Source organism: Entelurus aequoreus, linkage group LG09 (assembly GCF_033978785.1).
Source record: "Entelurus aequoreus isolate RoL-2023_Sb linkage group LG09, RoL_Eaeq_v1.1, whole genome shotgun sequence".
NCBI classification, from domain to species: Eukaryota; Metazoa; Chordata; class Actinopteri; order Syngnathiformes; family Syngnathidae; genus Entelurus; species Entelurus aequoreus.
In genome coordinates, this window is record NC_084739.1 from 43330858 (window position 1) to 43353360 (window position 22503).

Consider the following 22503-nt stretch of genomic DNA (forward strand, 5'->3'; position numbering starts at 1 on the left):
CGATTTGTTCTAGAAACGAAAATGTTTGCGGAAAGTTTCCCTTATTGTGAATTGCAAATGTTGACAGGTATGTTTGGAAGCGAAAGACAAACACAAAACACTTATCAATAAGGGCAAAAATGTCGAGTTTATTTGAATGTATTGTTCATTTAATTTATTATTATTATCAGCCCTGGCCTAGCTTGCCACTAGCTTAATGCTAACATACAATGACAGATTGTATTGACAGGCTAACCGCAATTGTTTTAAACTTGTACACACTTTTCACAAATAAGATTTTAATGGACCAAAATTGATATAAAACATGAAATGTATTTGTATTTATAGACATATATTCACCAAATTCTGTGAAAACAAATATTGACTGCCAACTTTGTACGACTAGGCCAGTCTGATGCTCTGCACTGTTTGCTGACTACCGTATTTTTCGGAGTACAAGTCGCTCCAGAGTATAAGTCGCACCGCCCGAAAATGCATAATATCAATCAATCAATCAATCAATCAATGTTTATTTATATAGCCCTAAGTCACAAGTGTCTCAAAGGGCTGTACAAGCCACAACGACATCCTCGGTACAGAGCCCACATACTAAAGAAGGAAAAAAACATAACCGTATTTTTCTGACTATATCGGTTCGGTACGTACCTCGGTTTAGAGGTCACGGTTCGGTTCATGTTCGGTACAGTAAGAAAACAACAAAATATACATTTTTGGGTTATTTATTTACCAAATTTGCAAAATCTTCCACCAAAACTATTTTTTTTAGTGGAATATTTGATGTGAAGTAATCGGAACCTTGGATAGGTCAATAATTCATAATAACATTGATTTTGATTCAATATTATGTTTTGAGCAATGACAGTTTGAAAGAAAAAAAACAGCTTTGTTTTATTACTCAACATTGCAACTTTTTCTAAATTACATTTAACCTTTAAGCTTTTTTATTTCACTTTTGTTATGTTTTTGTTTATTTTAATAGTATTTTTAGAATGTGCCGTGGGCCTTTTAAAACATTAGCTGTGGTCTGCAAATGGCCTCCGGGGCACACTTTTGACATCCCTGCTATAGATAATAAAAAATTAAATCTGATAAATCTATGGATAAAAAGCAGAGCCTGGTGACTCATGCGCGTTTATCATAACTCTCTTGCTCTCTCTGTCTCTGCCCCTCCCTCACGAATACTGCTGCACGCACAATTTGTTTTGTTTTTAACCCCTTCTTAACTCTGAACGTACATTGAAAATACACGCAACCCTAACTCAAAATGCCGGACATTTGAGGCATTTAAGAAACTCCGCCCTGACAGCTCCGCAAAAGAGGACATGTCCGGTGAAAAGAGGACGTATGGTCAGTCAATCGTAGCCCGTTAGCTGCTAGTATGCCGTGTGTTGTGCCTCGGTGTGCATTGTTTACACAACGTGCGTTATGCTACTTAATACCTGTATGTCCGTGTGGAAACTCGTTCGGTACACCTCCGAACCGGAACCCCCGTACCGAAACGGTTCAATACAAATACATGTACCGTTACACCCCTAATATATACAGGACTGTCTCAGAAAATTTGAATATTCTGATAAAGTTATTTATTTTCTGTAATGCAATTAAAAAAAACGAAAATGTCATACATTCTGGATTCATTACACATCAACTGAAATATTGCAAGCCTTTTATTATTTTAATATTGCTGATTATGGTATACAGCTTAAGAAAACTCAAAAATCGTATCTCAGAAAATTAGAATATTTCCTCAGACCAAGTAAAAAAACAGATTTATAACAGCAAAACAAAATCAAACATTTGAAAATGTCAATTAATGCACTCAGTACTTGGTTGGGAATCCTTTTGCACGGATTACTGCATCAATGCGGCGTGGCATGGAGGCAATCAGCCTGTGGCATTGCTGAGGTGTTATAGATGCCCAGGATGCTTCAATAGCGGCCTTTAGCTCATTTGCATTATTGGGTCTGGTGTCTTTCAGCTTCTCCTTCACAATACCCCACAAATTCTCTATGGGGTTCAGGTCAGGGGAGTTGGCAGGCCACTCGAGGACAATAATGCTATGGTCAGTACACAAGTTACTGGTGGTTTTGGCACTGTGGGCAGGTGCCAGATCATGCTGGAAAATGAAATCATCATCTCCATAGAGCTTTTCAACAGATGGAAGCATGTAGTGCTCTAAAATCTCTAGAAGCGTCTGACTTGGGCTATGGAAAAGAAGCACTGGACAGTTGCAGAGTGGTCCAGAGCCCTGTTTTCAGACAAAAGCAAGTTTTGTATTTCATTTGGAAGTCAATGCGCTAGAGTCTGGAGGAAGGCTAGAGAGGAGCAAAATCCAAGTTGCTTGAAATCCAGTGTGAAGTTCCCACAGTCAGCAATGGTTTGGGGAGCCATGTCAGCTGCTGGTGTTGGTCCACTGTGTTTCATCAAGTCCAGAGTCAATGCAGCTGTGTACCAAGAGATTTTAGATTTGTGTGTGTAAACACACAATGTATATAAAATAGTTATATTTACACAGTTCTGAAGAGTACATATATAGATATTAAACTAGGCTGACCATATTCTGAAATCCCAAAAAGACGACACATATATGCGTGCCAAGGCGGGCAGCACGCCAAGGCCGGGACTAGGTGAAAATTTGCCAATGATACTCGAACTTGCTTTATAAAATTTTTTTTTTTTTTAAATAAAGCGTTTTTTCTCCTCTGTTGACAGCAGTGTTGGCGCTAGGAATTTTCAAAACCCCATCAAGTCATAAAAATGGGGTCCCACAGTAAATTTTTGGGGTCCCACTTTTTTGTAAGCGTTTTGAAATCAAATGACAAATGTATGCATTATCCTGTTATATCTCACATTCTATATTGTGTTTTGGAAAAAGGTTGTCATAAACGTTACTTAATTCATTAAAAAAGATAATACAAAAGAAAACAAATGTGTATACATATGTAAATGTATTCAGTTATAAACATTCATTCACTTTCTTCTTTCCTTCATTGATCTAAACTTTACCGCTGCTGCTAGATTTTTCTATGTTTTTATTTAATAAGTTGTAATGGTATTTATTTCAGTATAAAAGTGTAAAAAGTGTTTTGCTTGGGTCATGAAATGATGATAATGGTGTGCCAGGGCATACATACATTTTATATTTAACGCTTAAATCTCTGGAGTCTACATCAACTTCGGATCTATTCCTCATTTCAAAATGTTTTAGTTTTTTTTATGTTGTTTTTTTTGTTTGTTTGTTTTCCGCCCTTTTTTGTCAAACAAAACTAGGTTTTTTATGGCAAACACACAAAATATGCAAAATCTTCCACCAAAAATATTTTTCAAAGTGGAGTATTTGATGTGAAGTAATTGGAACCTTTGATAGGTCAATAATTCATAATAACATTGATTTTGATTCAATATAATGTTTTGAGCAATGACCGTTTGAAAGAAAAAAAACAGCTTTGTTTTATTAGTCAACATTGCAACTTTTTCTAAATTACTTTTCACCTTTAAGCTTTTTTATTTCACTTTTGTTATGTTTTTGTTAATTTTAATAGTATTTTTAGAATGTGCCGTGGGCCTTTAAAACATTAGCTGTGGGCCACAAATGGTAAAAAAAAATAATTTTAAATTAATAATCTGCGTCCTTTCTGATTTCAATGCGTTAAAAATACACAAAAAGTGTGTTAACGCCAACACTGGTTGACAGTATAACAAAATAAGTCACACTTATATTCTGTAACATTCACAGTTTTGGAAAAAAAAAGTGCAGAGGTAGAAATATTCAAAATAACCTCTTAAATATATAATGTAAACATAAATAATGCCTCAATTCCACATTTCAAATTGTTTTTGGAAACTGTGGACGTCGTGTCCTCCGGACCAAAGAGGAAAAGAACCATCCGGATTGTTATAGGCGCAAAGTTCAAAAGCCAGCATCTGTGATGGTATGGGGGTGTATTAGTGCCCAAGACATGGCTAACTTACACATCTGTGAAGGCACCATTAATTCTGAAAGGTACATACAGGTTTTGGAGCAACATATGTTGCCATCTAAGCAACGTTACCATGGACGCCCCTGCTTATTTCAGTAAGACAATGCTAAGCCACGTGTTACAACAGCGTAGCTTCATAGTAAAAGAGTGCGGGTACTAGGCTGGTCTGCCTGTAGTCCAGACCTGTCTCCCATTGAAAATGTGTGGTGCATTATGAAGCGTAAAATACCACAATGTAGACCCCGGACTGTTGAACAACTTAAGCTGTACATCAAGCAAGAATGGGAAAGAATTCCACCTGAAAAGCTTCAAAAATTGGTCTCCTCAGTTCCCAAATGTTTACAGAGTGTTGTTAAAAGGAAAGGCCATGTAACACAGTGGTGAAGTGAAGTGAAGTGAATTACATTTATATAGCGCTTTTTCTCAAGTGACTCAAAGCGCTTTACATTGTGAAACCCAATATCTAAGTTACATTTAAACCAGTGTGGGTGGCACTGGGAGCAGGTGGGTAAAGTGTCTTGCCCAAGGACACAACGGCAGTGACTAGGATGGCGAAAGCGGGGCTCGAACCTGCAACCCTCAAGTTGCTGGCACGGCTGCTCTACCAACCGAGCTATACCGCCCCGATTTTTACCGTGGTAAAAATGCCTCTTTGACAATTTTTTTGCAATGTGTTGCTGCCATTAAATTCTAAGTTAATGATTATTTGAAATGTGTTGCTGCCATTAAATTCTAAGTTAATGATTATTTGCAAAAAAGAAAATTTGTTTCTCAGTTCGAACATTAAATATCTTGTCTCTGCAGTCTATTCAATTGAATATAAGTTTAAACGGATTAGCAAATCATTGAATTACACAACGTGCCAACTTCACTGGTTTTGGGTTTTGTAAAAAATAAGAATAACAGTGGAGAGAAGTCTGCCCCCCTGGTCCTTAGCTCTCCTAAATATGGTCCCTTAAATAAGTCAGTTGTATAATCCTGCCCTAAGTAACTTCTGAAAAAAAGTGTTGTTGTTTTACTGCGGTGTCCTCTTATAAATGGGAGTTTTTGATGGAAATTATTTTTTAAATTGAATACTAGTTTTGGAAAAAAGTACTATATTCCAACTGAGCCCAACATTTTCCCACAATCCTACTAAAAGTTGGGCTACTTCCAACTGTATTAATCAGTAAATGGAATAAAGAGCAACAATTAAAACCTCTTGTTGAATTTATGAAGAACATCCGAAGACCTGTGTGAAATGTTAAGTCAGAACATGATCACGTCGCAGTGGATTCTGGCCACAAATTTATGGCTAAACTCGAGCTGTTGAGAGTAAGGTGTACAGTATAAACAACTGAAACTCAATATATATCTCGCAAAAGTCTATTCATGTCATCAATTTAACTTCAAATCTGAAATTACTATTTGATATAAACTCATTACATGCAAAGTGAGATATGCTAAGCCTTTGTTTGTTATAATTTTGATGGCTCATGATCAATTTCTAAGATTTTCAATTCAAGGTTTTTTATAAGATGTAAGCCATAATCATCAACAATATATCAAAGAAGGCTTTAAATGTTTTGAGTTGCATGTAATGAGCCTGTGTCATATATTGGTTTCACCTTGTAATTCTAATTGCTGGAATAAACAAACCTTGCACAATATTCCACTTTTTGAGTTTCTACTTAACAGTATGTTTTAGGCTTTGGTTATACTAGTAAGAGTTATTTACAGGAAAAGTATATATATGACCCCACAGTTACCCCTCAATCTAACAGAAACCCTTTTTTTGTGCCTGCCCAAATATGCCACAGTGCAAAAAGCATGGCATAGTTGAACTTTCTGTTCACCTGCATACATACAGGAAGGGGTCATTTACACATGCCCGCCTGCTGCAGTTTCAAGGAAGGTTGTGGTCAGGTCTAGACTAGCTCTGTATTACAGTACATACCAGCAGATCAGTTGTGAGCAGATCCTGGGTCATTTATAGCTGTGGCCTTGTGTCCCTGCATGTCTGCCTGGCAACTCTTAACTCTACCGCTCCAACACCTCAAAGTCTACCACTGCACAACACCAGTTTGGAAGGTATCCATCTTTTTAACAAATTTGTTTCTTTCTTTGCAGGTCCCCGGGGCTCTTGTTGAAAACATATACGGCAATATGTGGAGCAACCTGAAAAGCAAATGCCAAACTTTCTTTCACAACAGCTCGGGATCTACTGAAGGCAGGAGTGAGGAAGATGCCGTCCACTGTGTACTGGATCTCAGCCATGGGAGTGCGTCAGGTGCGACTCAAGCATCTGAATTCTCCAGTTCATCAAGTAGCCTCCTTCCAGTGCCAATGGTAACAGTAGGACGTCGTCATCACAACTGTGTCTCAGACACACCTCAGATAGTAGAGATCACTATCGATAAGGAATCAGAGGATGTAGGTGCGGGACTAGGGGTTGTCCCTTTGGCTCGCAGAGACTCTTATTCACGTCATGCTCCTTGGGGGGGCAAGAAAAAACACTCATGTTCCACAAAAACTCAGAGTTCATTAGAGGTTGATAGGCGGTCCGGGCGCTTGCGAGGAAGTGGAAACCGCAGAGACAGACGTTGTGGAGCTTGTTCTATTCAGGAGATGAGCGACTCTTTGTCTGGAGGACGCAGTTTGAATGGTCGATCATTACGCCAGCGACTCAGTGACACTGTAGGCCTTTGCTTACCACTACCTGCTCACAGGCGCTCTTCAAAGAACTCTGTTAATTCCAAACGGAAAATTCACCTGACTGAGCTTATGCTGGAGACCTGCCCCTTCCCACCTGGTTCAGACCTTGCCCACAAGTGGCACTTAATCAAGCAACACACAGCACCAGTCAGTCCACATTCCTCCACAGCTCTGTTGGAATCCTTTGATTCAGTGCACCCCTCTCCTGAGGATGAGGAAGAACGTCTGCGTGAACGCCGTAGACTTAGCATCGAGGAAGGTGTGGACCCACCACCTAATGCACAGATCCACACCCTTGAGGCTTCTGTGCCAGGCTCGTCTGTGTACAAACTGGGACCAAAGATGGCTCCTGGCATCGGGGAAGCCTCTGGTGAGGCCCGAGCCTCAGGAACTGGTAGCTCTCTGGGAGCCTCAACATCGGGGGCTTGTGGGCAGGTGTCAGGGGCTACAGTTTCAGCTCAGGACACTGATTCCGAGGAGGACTCAACAACCCTCTGTCTACAGGCCAGAAGACCAAAACAAAGGCATGCGTCTGGGGAAGGTCACCTGAGCAGACAGCAGCCCGGGTCCTGGAAGGTTCACACCCAAATAGACTACATCCACTGCCTGGTGCCAGATTTATTGCAGATCACAGCTCTGCCCTGCTACTGGGGTGTAATGGACCGCTACGAAGCCGAGTCACTTTTGGATGGGCGTCCTGAGGGCACTTTCCTGCTACGTGACTCCGCTCAGGAGGACTACCTTTTCTCTGTCAGCTTCCGCCGTTACAACCGCTCACTGCATGCCCGCATTGAGCAGTGGAACCACAACTTCAGTTTCGACGCACACGATCCTTGTGTTTTTCACTCTTCCACTGTCACAGGACTGCTGGAGCACTACAAGGATCCAAGCGCCTGTATGTTTTTTGAACCTTTGCTTACAGCGCCTCTCCATCGGACCTTTCCCTTTAGTCTGCAGCACTTTGCACGAGCTGCCATCTGCCGCTGGACCACTTACGATGGGATAGGCTCTCTGCCGCTGCCCCCCGCCTTGCAGGACTTTCTCAAGGAGTATCACTATAAACAGAAAGTACGAGTCCGCTGGCTGGAACGGGAGCCACCGCTAAAGGTCAAATAAGGTTCTATGTCCAAAGCCTATAAAAACTATGGAGGAAGATTACAGAACGTGATGAATGGCTCATTAAAACTTGTACTGACGGACGTACTGATTTCATCTTTCCACGGGAGGTTGGAATTCTAATGTAACAACATATACAAGATTCATTCTAATCTTTATTTTAGTTATTACTTACTGAAAAGCATATTATATTCTGTGTAGTGCTGCGTGGCAAGCACAAATTATTGAATTCAGTGATATATAAAAATGAATATATACACTATATAAATATTTTAGATGAGGGCTGGGAGGAGTGGCACAAATCTCAAATGTTTTGTGTTATTTACCTCGTGCTTTGCCCTAAACGTCTGCCTGATCCCAAAACATCACCCTGCCTGTAGACCTGCATGCATGCCTCCCTTTCCATCCCAATCAGTTCAAATAGCTAGTTAAACCCACATACTGTAGCTACTTTGTACAGGTCACTTTTAATGCACTCAATTGTTATTCTTGTCAAAACACATCGGGGAGCACCTTTCCAAGAGGGCTTTAAGGTGCATTGTTGTGAACGCATCAGGAAGTCCTACTGGTGTATTGCAGTCCAAGCTTGTCTCATGGATAAAGCTACATAAGCCACATTCTTTGCCACCTCTTTGCACATGAGCATTAGCTAAACTAGAGACAGGGAAGGATTCTGTGAGGGTCCACAGAGTTCAGTAGATCAGGGAAATTGTGCTTTTAAAAGATTATAGATTGAACACGTGTTTCTCCAAAAACAGTGATGGTGAATGATAAATAATAAACCAGCTTATTGTGTCCTACATTGTAAGGCAAACTTGTCAACTTTATTCTCATTGTATTGATTGATTTTGGCTTTTACTGCAAGCACACATACAGTACATTTCTTCTTGGTTGAAACTGAACTGTCTTACAGAAATCTTTCATTTTGATTATGACTTCATGCTTTACAGACACTTTGAACATTCTAGAGCGGAAACTGGGTCACATTTCAAGAAGTTTTAGAAGAAAATCAATGAACATTTAATGGATTTGCATAATGTTTCCATCAAACTTCCATTTTGTTGCAAGCCAACCTGCACAGTGCAGTGCAAGTCATTTGAGGTGCTGGCACAATGGTGCTGATGTCCTTTACGTTCAACTGTCAGAAGACACCCACTCAACATAAAATCAATTCTTGTGTAACCTATGTGCCTTTTGTAGTTAACTGTTTATCTAGTTTCTTTAGTGATATAAACCTAGACCAAGTGGTGCTGAATCACATTCTGATGCCGTCAAATCAGACAGAAATCTTAAATAACAAAGAGGTGTGTGAGCGCCAAGCTTTTTTTCCTTGTTGGAGCACATAAGATCTTTGTAAACTATGTCTGTTTACCGGTGCTGCTTGGATAAGCTATAAAAAATGAATTGAGGGTTGCACTGCCAAGGTTATGGTTTCACTCACATCTGGCAATGTCACGCCAAAACTACTTGGGCATTCCTCATTGATTCAAAAGCATCCGTTGGAACAAAACATATTTTCAAATATTGGCCTTGAAAGAGACATGCACTTTCAGTGTTGACTAGTATGCATTGCTTTCTCCAGTTACACTTGTGGGGCAGCGAAGAAAGACTTTGTGGGTCCAATACCAGCTCTTCTGTAGCATATATTTGTGATTTTCAATCCCTAAATTCTGCTTTTGTCTGGCAAAACTGAACCTAATGAGTTCCTTCATGGCTTCACAGTAGTTGTGGAGTACAAAACAAGCATACGCAAGTCTCATCGGCGAAGTCATAGAAAGCACAAGCTATCTTTTTTATCACATCCACAAGAGCCTGCATTCTCGTTGTCTCCCCCTTCGACAAATGGACAAAGTTTTTCGCTAAGTAGAATCACAGCTGACCTGGACATTGGAAAGTTCTCTTGCCGTTCCTCTGGCACAACACACTCGTTGACTAACATATCCCACCAGGCAGCCGTTCTTCCAGGCCTTATCCAAAACCGCCCCTCAACATTGCTATGTTGCAGTCTGAGATGTGATGTATCCGAAATGGCTGCAATCGCGCGTTTCCTTCTCTTAAGGTATTCATGTGTGATTTCTACAAGCGCCTGCACATGTAGAAGAAGGAGAAACATGGGCATGTCTGGATGATTCACCTCCATTTTCTATTGATTACCTCCGAGTAGAAACCGGTTGTTATGAAGCTGGTTGTGACGCGTTCTTTCTGACGCCACTTCCTCTCTGAACTCCTTTTATAAACGATCAATGAGTCCATACAGAGCTAAGTGCTGGCGATTCAAGAAATGGACGGTGCTCTTATCCGTGTAAAAAATTATCCAAGGAGGGGAACCTTAAACGATGGGTTTGTGTGGCTGACACAGGGTTTCGGCTAAATAATTATTTGTTTAAGGAGTCATCCGGCATAATATACACAGGGCCTAAATCTAAGTGTCAGGAAAGATGTTCTCACTAAAAATCACCCTAGCTATCAGTGCTGAAATAAAATCATCAGCATTAACTTGAAATGTCAATGTTTCACATCACTGTTTAAAAATGTATTGACTTGAATGATAAGCTTTGTGTTACTTAATACCATTGAACAATGGCAAGAAGAAATTCTAACGGTGCTTAATTGCTTAATGTTAATATTTTGTCAGCGGCAGATTATTGCATTTGTCATCAGTGAGGAGAAATTACATTGTTTTTGTCTGCCATTGTAGAAGAGTCTGTGACCAAAGTCAACTACATTTGTGTCAACTAGTAAGTAAAGAGTGCTGTCGGGATTTTGCAAAATCCCCTTCAAAGTCATTTTCAGCATTCTTCAGTATTCACAAGTAGACTATTCCTTTTTTTGGGGTAAATACACTTGATATTACTAATCAGGAAACACCATATTTTCTGCTAAAACCTACGCCCAAGTATAATGATACTTTTACAACTCGTTTGGCTTCATTTGTGTACATTTAATATGAAAATGTCTCAAATTCTTAACCAATATTTAGTTGTCTCCACTCTTCTGTGAAGTAATCAGAATATACGTAACATTTTTGCTTAAAAATATGTCATTATTTTAAGAAAAACTGCAAGAGTGGCTATATTGTCAGAAATAAAAAGCCCTGCACTTATATTGTGTCAGAATTTAAATGACCTCTGTACTCGCTCTGCTTCTTACTCCTTATCAATAGAATCACTATTTGCAGTATTTATTAGTAGTGCTTACTGAACAGATTACCGTTGCCATTTGAATGAAAAAGGTTGTTTTAGTTATTCCAGTACTCAAATTATTCAACCTCCATAATAAATTGCACAGTACAAACTTCAAACAGATGTTGAGCTAATTTTATAGGTGTTATTGGTTTATTTCCAACTACTGCAAGGATATACATTGCAAAAAACAACATTTGTAACAAGGGTTGAATAATTTGGAGTTGGACTGTATATCTCCATGTGTTCAAGTGTGAGCCGTAGAGGACCTGACCTCACTGGTGTTCAAGTCTCAGGGTAAGGTGTCGACTGAAGTTAAGGAGCTAGTTAAAGTAATGGCTATGATCCAGAGTGCTTCTGACCATTCAGACCACAGTCTTTTCCCTTGTTTAGCCATGGGAAATGTCTGCAGAAGATCACATTTTTAAACACTCATTTCCTCGTCAAAATATAAATTCCGCGTTTTTTTAAATGAAATATTGTATCATGCAAGGATAGGAGTCGAAGGAGTGTCAAAATATGGAGTGAACTTCATTTTTTTATCAGCAATCAAGCACTATCTAAAACATCCGTGACTTCTCTGCGCAACACACAACACCGGAAATGTGTCCCGTGCAAACCCGTCCAACCAGAACTCTTAACAATAACAACAGTTTTGTGGATGAATAATGTAAACCCACTACAATATAAAAAAATAGGATGCAAACAAAATGTGTTGAATGCTCGCGTTAGCTGCAGGTACTCGCTGATTTCAGGACAGGGGCGCCTGAACAAGCTCGCTAGTTAGCATCATCTAGCTATCTTGTCGCCGCCGTTCGCTCTCCGAGCCACAATGTTCACTTTGCTGCTAATCGTATTTGGATGATTACAATCCAAACACTCTTAGTTCCTAACCAGTTGTAGTTCTAGAGCATTTATCAATAGCCAGCGAGAAAATATATTTTTGACGTAACTGCTGTAAACAGACGTCACAACACTGGAAGTGTACTACCCGAGAAGGTGTGGCTGTAGGATGGAGTTGCCAACGTTTTCTGGGGTTTTTTTGCATGCATGTTATAGAACTTTACATTACATTTTCAATGATAATGTTAGTACATTTCCTAAGAAAAACTTAAATTTCTGTGGTACATTAAATTGGATTGTCAAAAAGCCAACCAAAAGATTGAAAAGAGGTTGGTAGATGAGAACCTATCTTAAAGTGAAATATAGTGTAGAAAAGTGTACCCAATTGCTGGAAACGTAGTCTCGATTTTCAAAATGCTCTTTGGGGGGTTGCTTAGGATCACTTCGGCAGATAGAAATGTTCCTTTTTTTTTGTCAGTTGTCCTCTTTTTTTTCTCAAAGGGTGCTCACATTAAACGAATAGCACTTTGTGTATTTGTGGAATGCAGTATAACTGCTGAGTAGAATAAACCCTCCGTGATTTCGCGAACTGTTCACGACCTTGCAACTTTGTCCAATTTTTGTAACCCCCCTCACATTTGGGCCAGTTATCAAATTGTATCACAATAGACACTTAAAAAATCAGGGATCTTAAAACGTGCCCCGCACTTGAGTTTAATGTGTAAATGACACGTTTTGTTAATTTGTTGAAATTCTGTGCTTTTTGGGGTTAAGGTTACATAGAACACTTAAACCATTGACACAAATTATTAGAACCATAAGCTGATCCAATGTCATTAAGCCTCAAAACACTGCATTTTTGTGAAAAAACTGATGCGGACTCGGACAATACTGGTTTTAGGACAGTGATGCCTGGATAAACAGGTTCAAATAATTGCTACAAAACAGTATTTGTGGAGTTGGAAAGGAATCGTCAAAATCCTGTACTTTTTTTTTTTTTACAAGCCAATTAGTAAAGATACTAGGTAATGAGAGAACCATGATTACTCTAAGTAGCATTTTTCCAACTAAGGAATATATCAAGAACAGCTTATGTTACCATTAGTGGTTTAACACAACTTGGCATACACAAGCCAGTCCCAGACAAGCAACAGTCAAGGTTATTATGATGGTAATTAGTAGCTGAACTTTGGCAAATCGATATCTTAGCTGACAACAAACATAACGTGTGTGTGTGTGTGTTTTGTGGGGCGTACTTAGGCAGGATGCAATGCTTAAAAACATTCAAAAGTTAGTGCGTAAAGTTTTCAGTCACTTTAAATATAGAGAATTATATGACTGATATTTTAAATATATAAATTAAGACTAAGAAAAATAATATAATTTTCTCTGTGTAAAATTTAGAATTTATTAGTATTTCCATAACATTTTGGGTTTAATTCTGACAAACTTCAAATGACTGTTTTTAAAGTTTAGGCCAGTTTTTTTGAGGAACCTTCATTGTCAAACTGAATTAAAATGGAAAGATAGGTGTCATGTTATAATACCTACTGGCTGGGCTGTACTTGTAGTGTAAAGCAAGACTTGGAAAACCTTATTTAGATTCAAGCAACAAAAGCTGCGTGATTGCAGTTTTGAGTCACACCTTTCTGCCGACTCAGCGTTTGAGTGTTGACTGTGAGGGTCAATGGCTCGTATGAACACTCTGCCCCACTCCTTTTTACACTCGAGCAGGCCCAGTCCAGGAAAGGCCTCCCAAATATTTGGAAGTATTCACATATAAAACAAATGTCACTCAAGAAAAACAAACCATTGTTGTAATGTACTATGTAGTAAATTACTACAGTCATGGAATCTAAAAAGACACAATTGATTAACTCAAGAACATAGATTTTCCATAGTTTTTAGACATCTGTTGTCAATTCTGTATGCATTTCGACACCGTCCTTACATGCAATGGAGTGTAACGTTTGCGATCCTGCCACTTTACTGCTATGTCCATGATAGTGCAGCAAAATGATGGCAACTAAAGAACTTCCTATCGCCCTGTGTCGCCCAGACTGACTCATTCTGATCCCTTTAAATGTAGGACTGCGGCCGCCACAAGGTGACCAATCACAAGAATATCGCTTTTTATATTTCTCCTGCTTACCTACATTTTTTTTCAGCCAGGTATGATTTATAGCGTGTAAATGGCATAATAATCATGTTCATGTTTCGCTGTTCTGTGTGTTTGCTTCATCAGTCATAAACAGCAAAAAAAAAAAACTGTTTTTCAATGTAACATGTTCATTTGAAAGATGCGATACATATGTAGCTGTCACTCTTGGTGCTTGGCTTCTGCTTCATTGTCTTAATATTCCAATAAAAGTGTAAAACCACACTGACATGAAATGAAGAAATAGTATTTTCATTTGCATTATTGTGTAGAATAAATTTAGGACTGAACACTTGATTTGTTCACCCATCACAACTGACTCTGCATTGCACAATGTAATGAGATTAAATACAATAACCATAATAATCTGCCTTTAAAATGGTTACAGTGGGTTAGGGTTAGGGTTTGGCCCACTTCCAGTGGTTTAGAATAACCATAGCAGTGCATGTTGACACACAAACATAGAGGGAGGGTGTGTACATATAGTTCTTAAAAAAGAGCCTATGTAATAAATACCATCCATCCATCCATCTTCTTCCGCTTATCCGAGGTCAGGTCACGGGGGCAGCAGCCTAAGCAGGGAAGCCCAGACTTCCCTCTCCCCAGCTACTTTGTCCAGCTCTTCCCAGGGAATCCTGAGGCGTTCCCAGACCAGCCGGGAGACATAGTCTTCCCAACGTGTCCTGGGTCTTCCCTGTGGCCTCCTACCGGTCGTACGTGCCCTAAACACCTCCCTAGGGAGGCGTTCGGGTGGCATCCTGACCAGATGCCCGAATCACCTCATCTGGCTCCTCTCTATGTGGAGGAGCAGCGGCTTTACTTTGAGCTCCCCCGGATGGCAGAGCTTCTCACCCTATCTCTAAGGGAGAGCCCCGCCACCCGGCGGAGGAAACTCATTTCGGACGCTTGTACCCGTGATCTTGTCCTTTCGGTCATAACCCAAAGCTCATGACCATAGGTGAGGATGGGAACGTAGATCGACATGTAAATTGAGAGCTTTGCCTTCCGGCTCACCTCCTTCTTCACCACAACGGATCGATACAGCGTCCGCATTACTGAAGACGCCGCACCGATCCGCCTGTCGATCTCACGATCCACTCTTCCCTACTCGTGAACAAGACTCCGAGGTACTTGAACTCCTCCACTTGGAGCAAGATCTCCTCCCCAACCTGGTATGTAATAAATAGAATTTTTGAAAAACTCCCTGACTATTGCTTTTATGTTTTTAACCAGTTGCCAAGTAGCCAAATGCCAATCATAACAAAAACTAGCAATTGTATATATTTCTATTTAAGGTGTTTTTTTTTTTTTTGTAAATGTTTTAAGTGTTTTGTCAAACCAAATGCAACAATGTGTTTGTATAATTTTACATTGCATTGTAATTTGGAGTTTATTTAAAGTGGAGCTGCGCTTTTTTATTTTTTATTTTGCCGATCAGTCACAATCCCTATGTGAAACATCTTTTTGCGTATAAAATATTTAAACGTGCTAGCAAGAGTCAGCTAACAATGCAGGTAATCCCAATAAAGCCCATGGAAAAATCAATCAATCAATGTTTATTCATATAGCCCTAAATCACAAAAGTCTCAAAGGGCTGCACAAGCCACAACCACATCCTCGGTACAGAGCCCACACAAGGGACGTCGATGTGACTGACTATGAGAAAACTTGGAGAGGACCGCATATGTGGGTAACCCCCCAATGTATGGCGAGTGACATAATATTGTGAAAGTACAGTCCTTAGTGGATCTAACATAATAGTGAGAGTCCAGTCCACAGGAGACCATCCTGCTGGCCCGAGCAGAGACGGGTCAGTAGCGCAGAGATGTCCACCCCGGGTCCCAACTCCGGACAGCCAGCACTTCATCCATGGTCACGGGAACCGGAATAACCCGGCGAGGGGGCAGAGGATAAAATAAAATAAAAGGCAGATCAACTGGTCTAAAAAGGGAGTCTATTTAAAGGCTAGAGTACACAAATGAGTTTTAAGATGAGACTTAAATGCTTCTACTGAGGTAGCATCTCTAACTTTTACCGGGAGGGCATTCCATAGTACTGGAGCCCGAATAAAAAAACGCTCTGTATCCTGCAGACTTTTTTTGGGCTCTGGGAATCACTAATAAGCCGGAGTTCTTTGAACGCAGGTTTCTTGCCGGGACATATGGTACAATACAGTCGGCAAGATAGGCTGGAGGTAGACCATGTAGTATTTTATATGTAAGTAGTAAAACCTTAAAGTCACATCTTAAGTGCACAGGAAGCCAGTGCAGGTGAGCCAGTATAGGCGTAATATGATCAAACTTTCTTGTTCTTGTCAAAAGTCCAGCAGACGCATTTTGCACCAACTGTAATCTTTTAATGCTAGACATAGGGAGACCCGAAAATAATACGTTACAGTAATCGAGACGAGACGTAACGAACGCATGAATAATGATCTCAGCATCGCTAGTGGACAAAATGGAACAAATTTTAGCGATATTACGGAGATGAAAGAAGGCCGTTTTAGTAACACTCTTAATGTGTGACTCAAACGAGAGAGTTGGGGCGAAAATAATACCCAGATTCTTTACCGAGTCGCCTTGTGTAATTGTTTGGTTGTCAAATGTTAAGGTGGTATTATTAAATAGGTGTCGGTGTTGAGCAGGACCGATAATCAGCATTTCCGTTTTCTTAGTGTTGAGTTGCAAAAAGTTAGCGGACATCCATTGTTTAATTTCATTAAGAAACTAACATTTTAGTTACAATGCATTCTTAAAGTATTCGCAGCGCTTCACTTTGTCCACATTCTGTTATGTTATAGCCTTAATTCAGAATGGAATAAATTCCTTTTTTCCCCCCTCAAACTTCTACAGACAATACGCCATAATGACCATGTTAAAACTTTATTTTTAAATTGAACATTTAAAAAAAAAAAAAAAAGTCATGTTCATATGTATTCACCGCCTTTGCTCAATACTTGGTTGGTGCACCTTTGGCAGCAATTACAGCCTCAAGTCTTTTTGAATACGATGCAACAAGCTTGGCACACCTACAGTATCTTTGGCCAGTTTGCTCCATTCCTCTTTGCATTACCTCTCAACCTCCATCAGGTTGGATGGGAAGCATCAGTGCACAGCCGTTTTCAAATCTCTCCAGAGATGTTCTCGGATTCAAGTCTGGTCTCGGGCTTCGCCACTCAAGGACATTTACAGAGTTGTCCTGAAGCCATCCATCCATCCATCCATCTTCTTCCGCTTATCCGAGGTCGGGTCGTGGGGGCAGCAGCCTAAGCAGGGAAGCCCAGATTTTCCTTTCCCCAGCCACTTCGTCCAGCTCCTCCCGGGGGATCCCGAGGCGTTCCCAGGCCAGCCGGGAGACATAGTCTTCCCAACGTGTCCTTGGTCTTCCCCGTGGCCTCCTACCAGTTGGGCGTGCCCTAAACACCTCCTGAGGGAGGCGTTTGGGTGGCATCCTGACCAGATGCCCGAACCACCTCATCTGGCTCCTCTCGATGTGGAGGAGCAGCGGCTTAACTTTGAGCTCCCCCCGGATGGCAGAGCTTCTCACCCTATCTCTAAGGGAGAGCCCCGCCATCCGGCGGAGGAAACTCATTTCGGACGCTTGTACCCGTGATCTTGTCCTTTCGGTCATGACCCAAAGCTCATGACCATAGGTGAGGATGGGAACGTAGATCGACCGGTAAATTGAGAGCTTTGCCTTCCGGCTCAGCTCCTTCTTCACCACAACGGACCGATACAGCGTCCGCATTACTGAAGACGCCGCACCGATCCGCCTGTCGATCTCACGATCCACTCTTCCCTAACTCGTGAACAAGACTCCTAGGTACTTGAACTCCTCCACTTGGGGCAGGGTCTCCTCCCCAACCCGGAGATGGCACTCCACCCTTTTCCGGGCAAGAACCATGGACTCGGACTTGGAGGTGCTGATTCTCATCCCAGTCGCTTCACACTCGGCTGCGAACCGATCCAGTGAGAGCTGAAGATCCTGGCCAGATGAAGCCATCAGGACCACATCATCTGCAAAAAGCAGAGACCTAATCCTGCAGCCACCAAACCGGATCCCCTCAACGCCTTGACTGCGCCTAGAAATTCAGTCCATAAAAGTTATGAACAGAATCGGTGACAAAGGGCAGCCTTGGCGGAGTCCAACCCACACTGGAAACGTGTCCGACTTACTGCCGGCAATGCGGACCAAGCTCTGACACTGATCGTACAGGGAGCGGACAGCCACAATCAGACAGTCCGATATCCCATACTCTCTGAGCACTCCCCACAGGACCTCCCGAGGGACACAGTCGAATGCCTTCTCCCCAAGTCCACAAAGCACATGTAGACTGGTTGGGCAAACTCCCATGCACCCTCAAGGACCCTGCAGAGAGTATAGAGCTGGTCCACAGTTCCACGACCAGAACGAAAACCACACTGTTCCTCCTGAATGCGAGGTTCGACTATCCGGCGTAGCCTCCTCTCCAGTACACCTGAATAGACCTTACCGGGAAGGCTGAGGAGTGTGATCCCACGATAGTTAGAACACACCCTCCGGTTCCCCTTCTTAAAGAGAGGAACCACCACCCCGGTCTGCCAATCCAGACGTACCGCCCCCGATGTCCACGCGATGCTGCAGAGTCTTGTCAACCAAGACAGCCCCACAGCATCCAGAGCCTTAAGGAACTCCGGGCGGATCTCATCCACCCCCGGGGCCTTGCCACCGAGGAGCTTTTTAACTACCTCAGCAACCTCAGCCCCAGAAATAGGAGAGCCCACCACAGATTCCCCAGGCACTGCTTCCTCAAAGTGTCGGTGGGATTGAGGAGGTCTTCGAAGTATTCCCTCCACCGATCCACAACATCCGCAGTCGAGGTCAGCAGAACACCATCCGCACCATACACGGTGTTGACAGTGCACTGCTTCCCCTTCCTGACGCGGCGGATGGTGGTCCAGAATCGCTTCGAAGCCGTCCGGAAGTCGTTTTCCATGGCCTCGCCGAACTCCTCCCGTGTCCGAGTTTTTGCCTCTGCGACCGCTGAAGCCGCACACCGCTTGGCCTGTCGGTACCTGTCTGCTGCCTCCGGAGTCCCATGAGCCAAAAGAACCCGATAGGACTCCTTCTTCAGCTTGACGGCATCCCTCACCGCCGGTGTCCACCAACAGGTTCTAGAATTACCGCCACGACAGGCACCAACTACCTTGCGGCCACAGCTCCAATCAGCCGCCTCAACAATAGAGGTGCGGAACATGGTCCACTCGGACTCAATGTCCAGCACCTCCCTCATGACATGTTCAAAGTTCTTCCGGAGGTGGGAATTGAAACACTCTCTGACAGGAGACTCTGCCAGACGTTCCCAGCAGACCCTCACAATGCGTTTGGGCCTGCCAGGTCTGTCCGGCATCCTCCCCCACCATCGCAGCCAACTCACCACCAGGTGGTGATCGCTAGAAAGCTCCGCCCCTCTCTTCACCCGAGTGTCCAAAACATGAGGCCGCAAATCCGATGACACAACTACAAAGTCGATCATGGAACTGCGGCCTTGGGGTGTCCTGGTGCCAAGTGCACATATGGACACCCTTATGCTTGAACATGGTGTTCGTTATGGACAATCTGTGACGAGCACAAAAGTCCAATAACAAAACACCACTCGGGTTCAGATCCGGGCGGCCATTCTTCCCAATCACACCTCTCCAGGTTTCACTGTCGCTGCCAACATGAGCGTTGAAGTCACCCAGTAGGACAAGGGAATCCCCCGACGGAGCACTTTCCAGTACTCCCTCGAGTGTATCCAAAAAGGGTGGGTACTCTGAACTGCTGTTTGGTGCTTAAGCACAAACAACAGTCAGGACCCGGCCCCCCACCCGAAGGTGGAGGGAGGATACCCTCTCGTCCACCGGGTTGAACTCCAACGTGCAGGCTTTGAGTCGGGGGGCAACAAGAATTGCTACCCCAGCTCGTCGCCTCTCACTGCGTGCAACGCCAGTGTGGAAGAGAGTACAGCCCCTCTCGAGAGAACTGGTTCCAGAGCCCTTGCTGTGCGTCGAGGTGAGTCCGACTATATCCAGCCGGAACTTCTCGCGCACAAGCTCAGGCTCCTTCCCCCCCAGCAAGGTGGCGTTCCACGTCCCAAGAGCTAGCTTATGTAGCCGAGGATCAGACCGCCAAGTGCCCTGCCTTCGGCTTCCACCCAGCTCACAATGCACCCGACCTCTATGGCCCCTCCCATGAGTGGTGAGCCCATTGGAGGGGGGACCCACGTTGCCTCTTCGGGCTGTGCCCGGCCGGGCCCCATGGGGACAGGCCCGGCCACCAGGCGCTCGCCATCGTGCCCCAAATCCGGAGGGAGGCCCCGGTGACCCGCGTCCGGGCGAGGGAAATCTGAATCCTTGTTGTTTCCTTTCCATAGAAGTCTTTGAGCTGCTCTTTGTCTGATCCCTCACCTAGGACCTGTTTGTCTTGGGAGACCCTACCAGGGGGCATGAAAGCCCCCGGACAACATAGCTCCTAGGATCATTGGGACACGCAAACTCCTCTACCACGGTAATGTGGCAGCTCAGAGAGGGGTGTCCTGAAGCCATTCATTTGATATCTTAGCTCTGTGCTTCGGGCCGTTGTTCTGTTGAAAAGATTAGCCGTTGCCCCAGTCCGAATCCAAAAGCACTCTGGAGCAGGTGTTCATTCAGGATGTCCCTGTACATTGCTGCATTCATATTTCCCTCTATCCTGACTGGTGATGATGCTGCCACCACTATGCTTCACTGTAGTGATGGTATTGGCCTGGTGATGAATGGTACCAGGTTTCCTCCAAAGATGATGCCTGGCATTCATGCCAAAGAGTTCAATATTTGTTTCATCAGACCAGAGAATTTTGTTCCTCGTGGTCTGATAGTCTTTCAGGTGCATTTTAGCAAACTTTTTTTTATTAAAAGTTGGCTTCCGTATGACCATTATACCATTCAGGCCTAATTGGTGGATTGCTGCAGAGATGGTTGTCCTTCTGGAAGGTTCTCCTCTCTCAACAGAGGAATGCTGTAGCTCTGACAGAGTGACCATCGGGTTGTTGGTCACCTCCCTGACTAGACTAAGAGGAATGCAGCAATGAGACATGGATATAAACCAACGCTTCGCATCCAACCAGATGGAGCTTGAGAGGTGCTGCAAAGAGGAATGGGCAAAAACTGAATGGGCGAAACTGCCCAAAGATAGGTGTGCCAAGTTTGTGGCGTCATATTCAAAAAGACTTGAGGCTGTAATTGCTGCCAAAGGTGCATCAACAACGTATTGAGAACAAGCTGTGAATACTTATGTACATGTGATTTCTTAGATTTATATTTTTAATACATTTGCTAACGTTTTTTTAAAAAAATCACATTGTCATTATGGGGTATTGTCTTTAGAATGTTGAGGACAAAAATGAATCTACTCCATTTTGGAATAAGGCTTTAACTTAAAATCTGTAAAAAAGAAAAACGCTGTGAATAATTTCCGGATGCACTGTACATGCTATAAGTATATATGTAATGTATTACCAGGCACATTCACAATAACATATAATAGTTATGTATGTTGGTCATTTTAAGCTCGACCAGAACTTTGTTCCTGGTCAGATTGATTTCACAGAGCGCATTGCAACGTTCACTATTTCTTTCAACAATGCCTACCACTAATGATGGCAGACTGCAGGAGAGACACCAAGGACTACTTTGGGACAAAAGATGATCCAGAAACTTACATTTGTGAGCCTGAATACACGAAGGATGAGCTACAAGTTTTAGAAGCTGAGCTAAAAACGGATTCAGCGGTTGTGAAAAACTAAGCATCATGTAGCAGTATAACTAAGTGCTAAACAAAAAATACAACCTACAAACATAATAAAACAACCATATATTAAATCTCTCTTATATGGCTTCGTTTTGGGATTGGATTGTTCACTGTGTCTGCCTGTAATAGGCATATTCTTAAGGGTATTATACATTTTTTAATACTTTTTATTCAATTTTTTTTAAACCTTGCGTGCACCTGTATGTTTCTACTCTTACAAGCTGCTGGAAATGTGAATTTATCTTGGAGATCAACGAAGTACAGTATATGTCTCTCTGTCTGTTTGTCTGTCTACTTACAGTACAATGTCCGCTCTCACTAGGATACCAACCGATGGGATGTTTATATCTTTCAGCACAAGACTTGTGTTCCCCGTTAATATGATGAATTCACCATAATCCTCACTCAAGTAAAACAATGCTGGGATGGAACAGGCATATTGTCGCCTCTTCCAAGCAACATCTTCCGGTCGAAAGTGAATTTCAAAGTTGACTAACTTCTCATTTTATGGTTACAACTTTCTACTATACAAGGGAGAGGTATAACTCCCATGAGATTCAGCAGAAGTTCATTAGCTTGCTAACCTCTCGCTAGTGGTCGAACAAACAATGAGTCTCTGTGATCAAGGCGCTGTATTTTAAAAATATTTCTGTGGTGTTAGTTCCTACAATAACAATGTTGCTACGGCATGTAAAATGTTATTTTTAATCATTGACTAATC

The 22503-nt window shown here is 42.4% G+C and overlaps 1 protein-coding gene across 1 annotated transcript in view; it reads left to right on the plus strand.

Moving 5' to 3' along the window:
- The window catches only part of socs5b (suppressor of cytokine signaling 5b), a 41456-nt gene extending 27258 nt beyond the window's left edge, over positions 1-14198 (plus strand). Inside the window, exon 2 of the mRNA XM_062058799.1 lies at positions 6090-14198. Coding sequence (XP_061914783.1) covers positions 6126-7790 — 1665 coding nt within the window. The 5' untranslated portion in view covers positions 6090-6125 and the 3' untranslated portion in view covers positions 7791-14198. The remainder of the gene's footprint in view (positions 1-6089) is intronic.
- The last annotated feature ends 8305 nt before the right edge of the window (positions 14199-22503 follow it).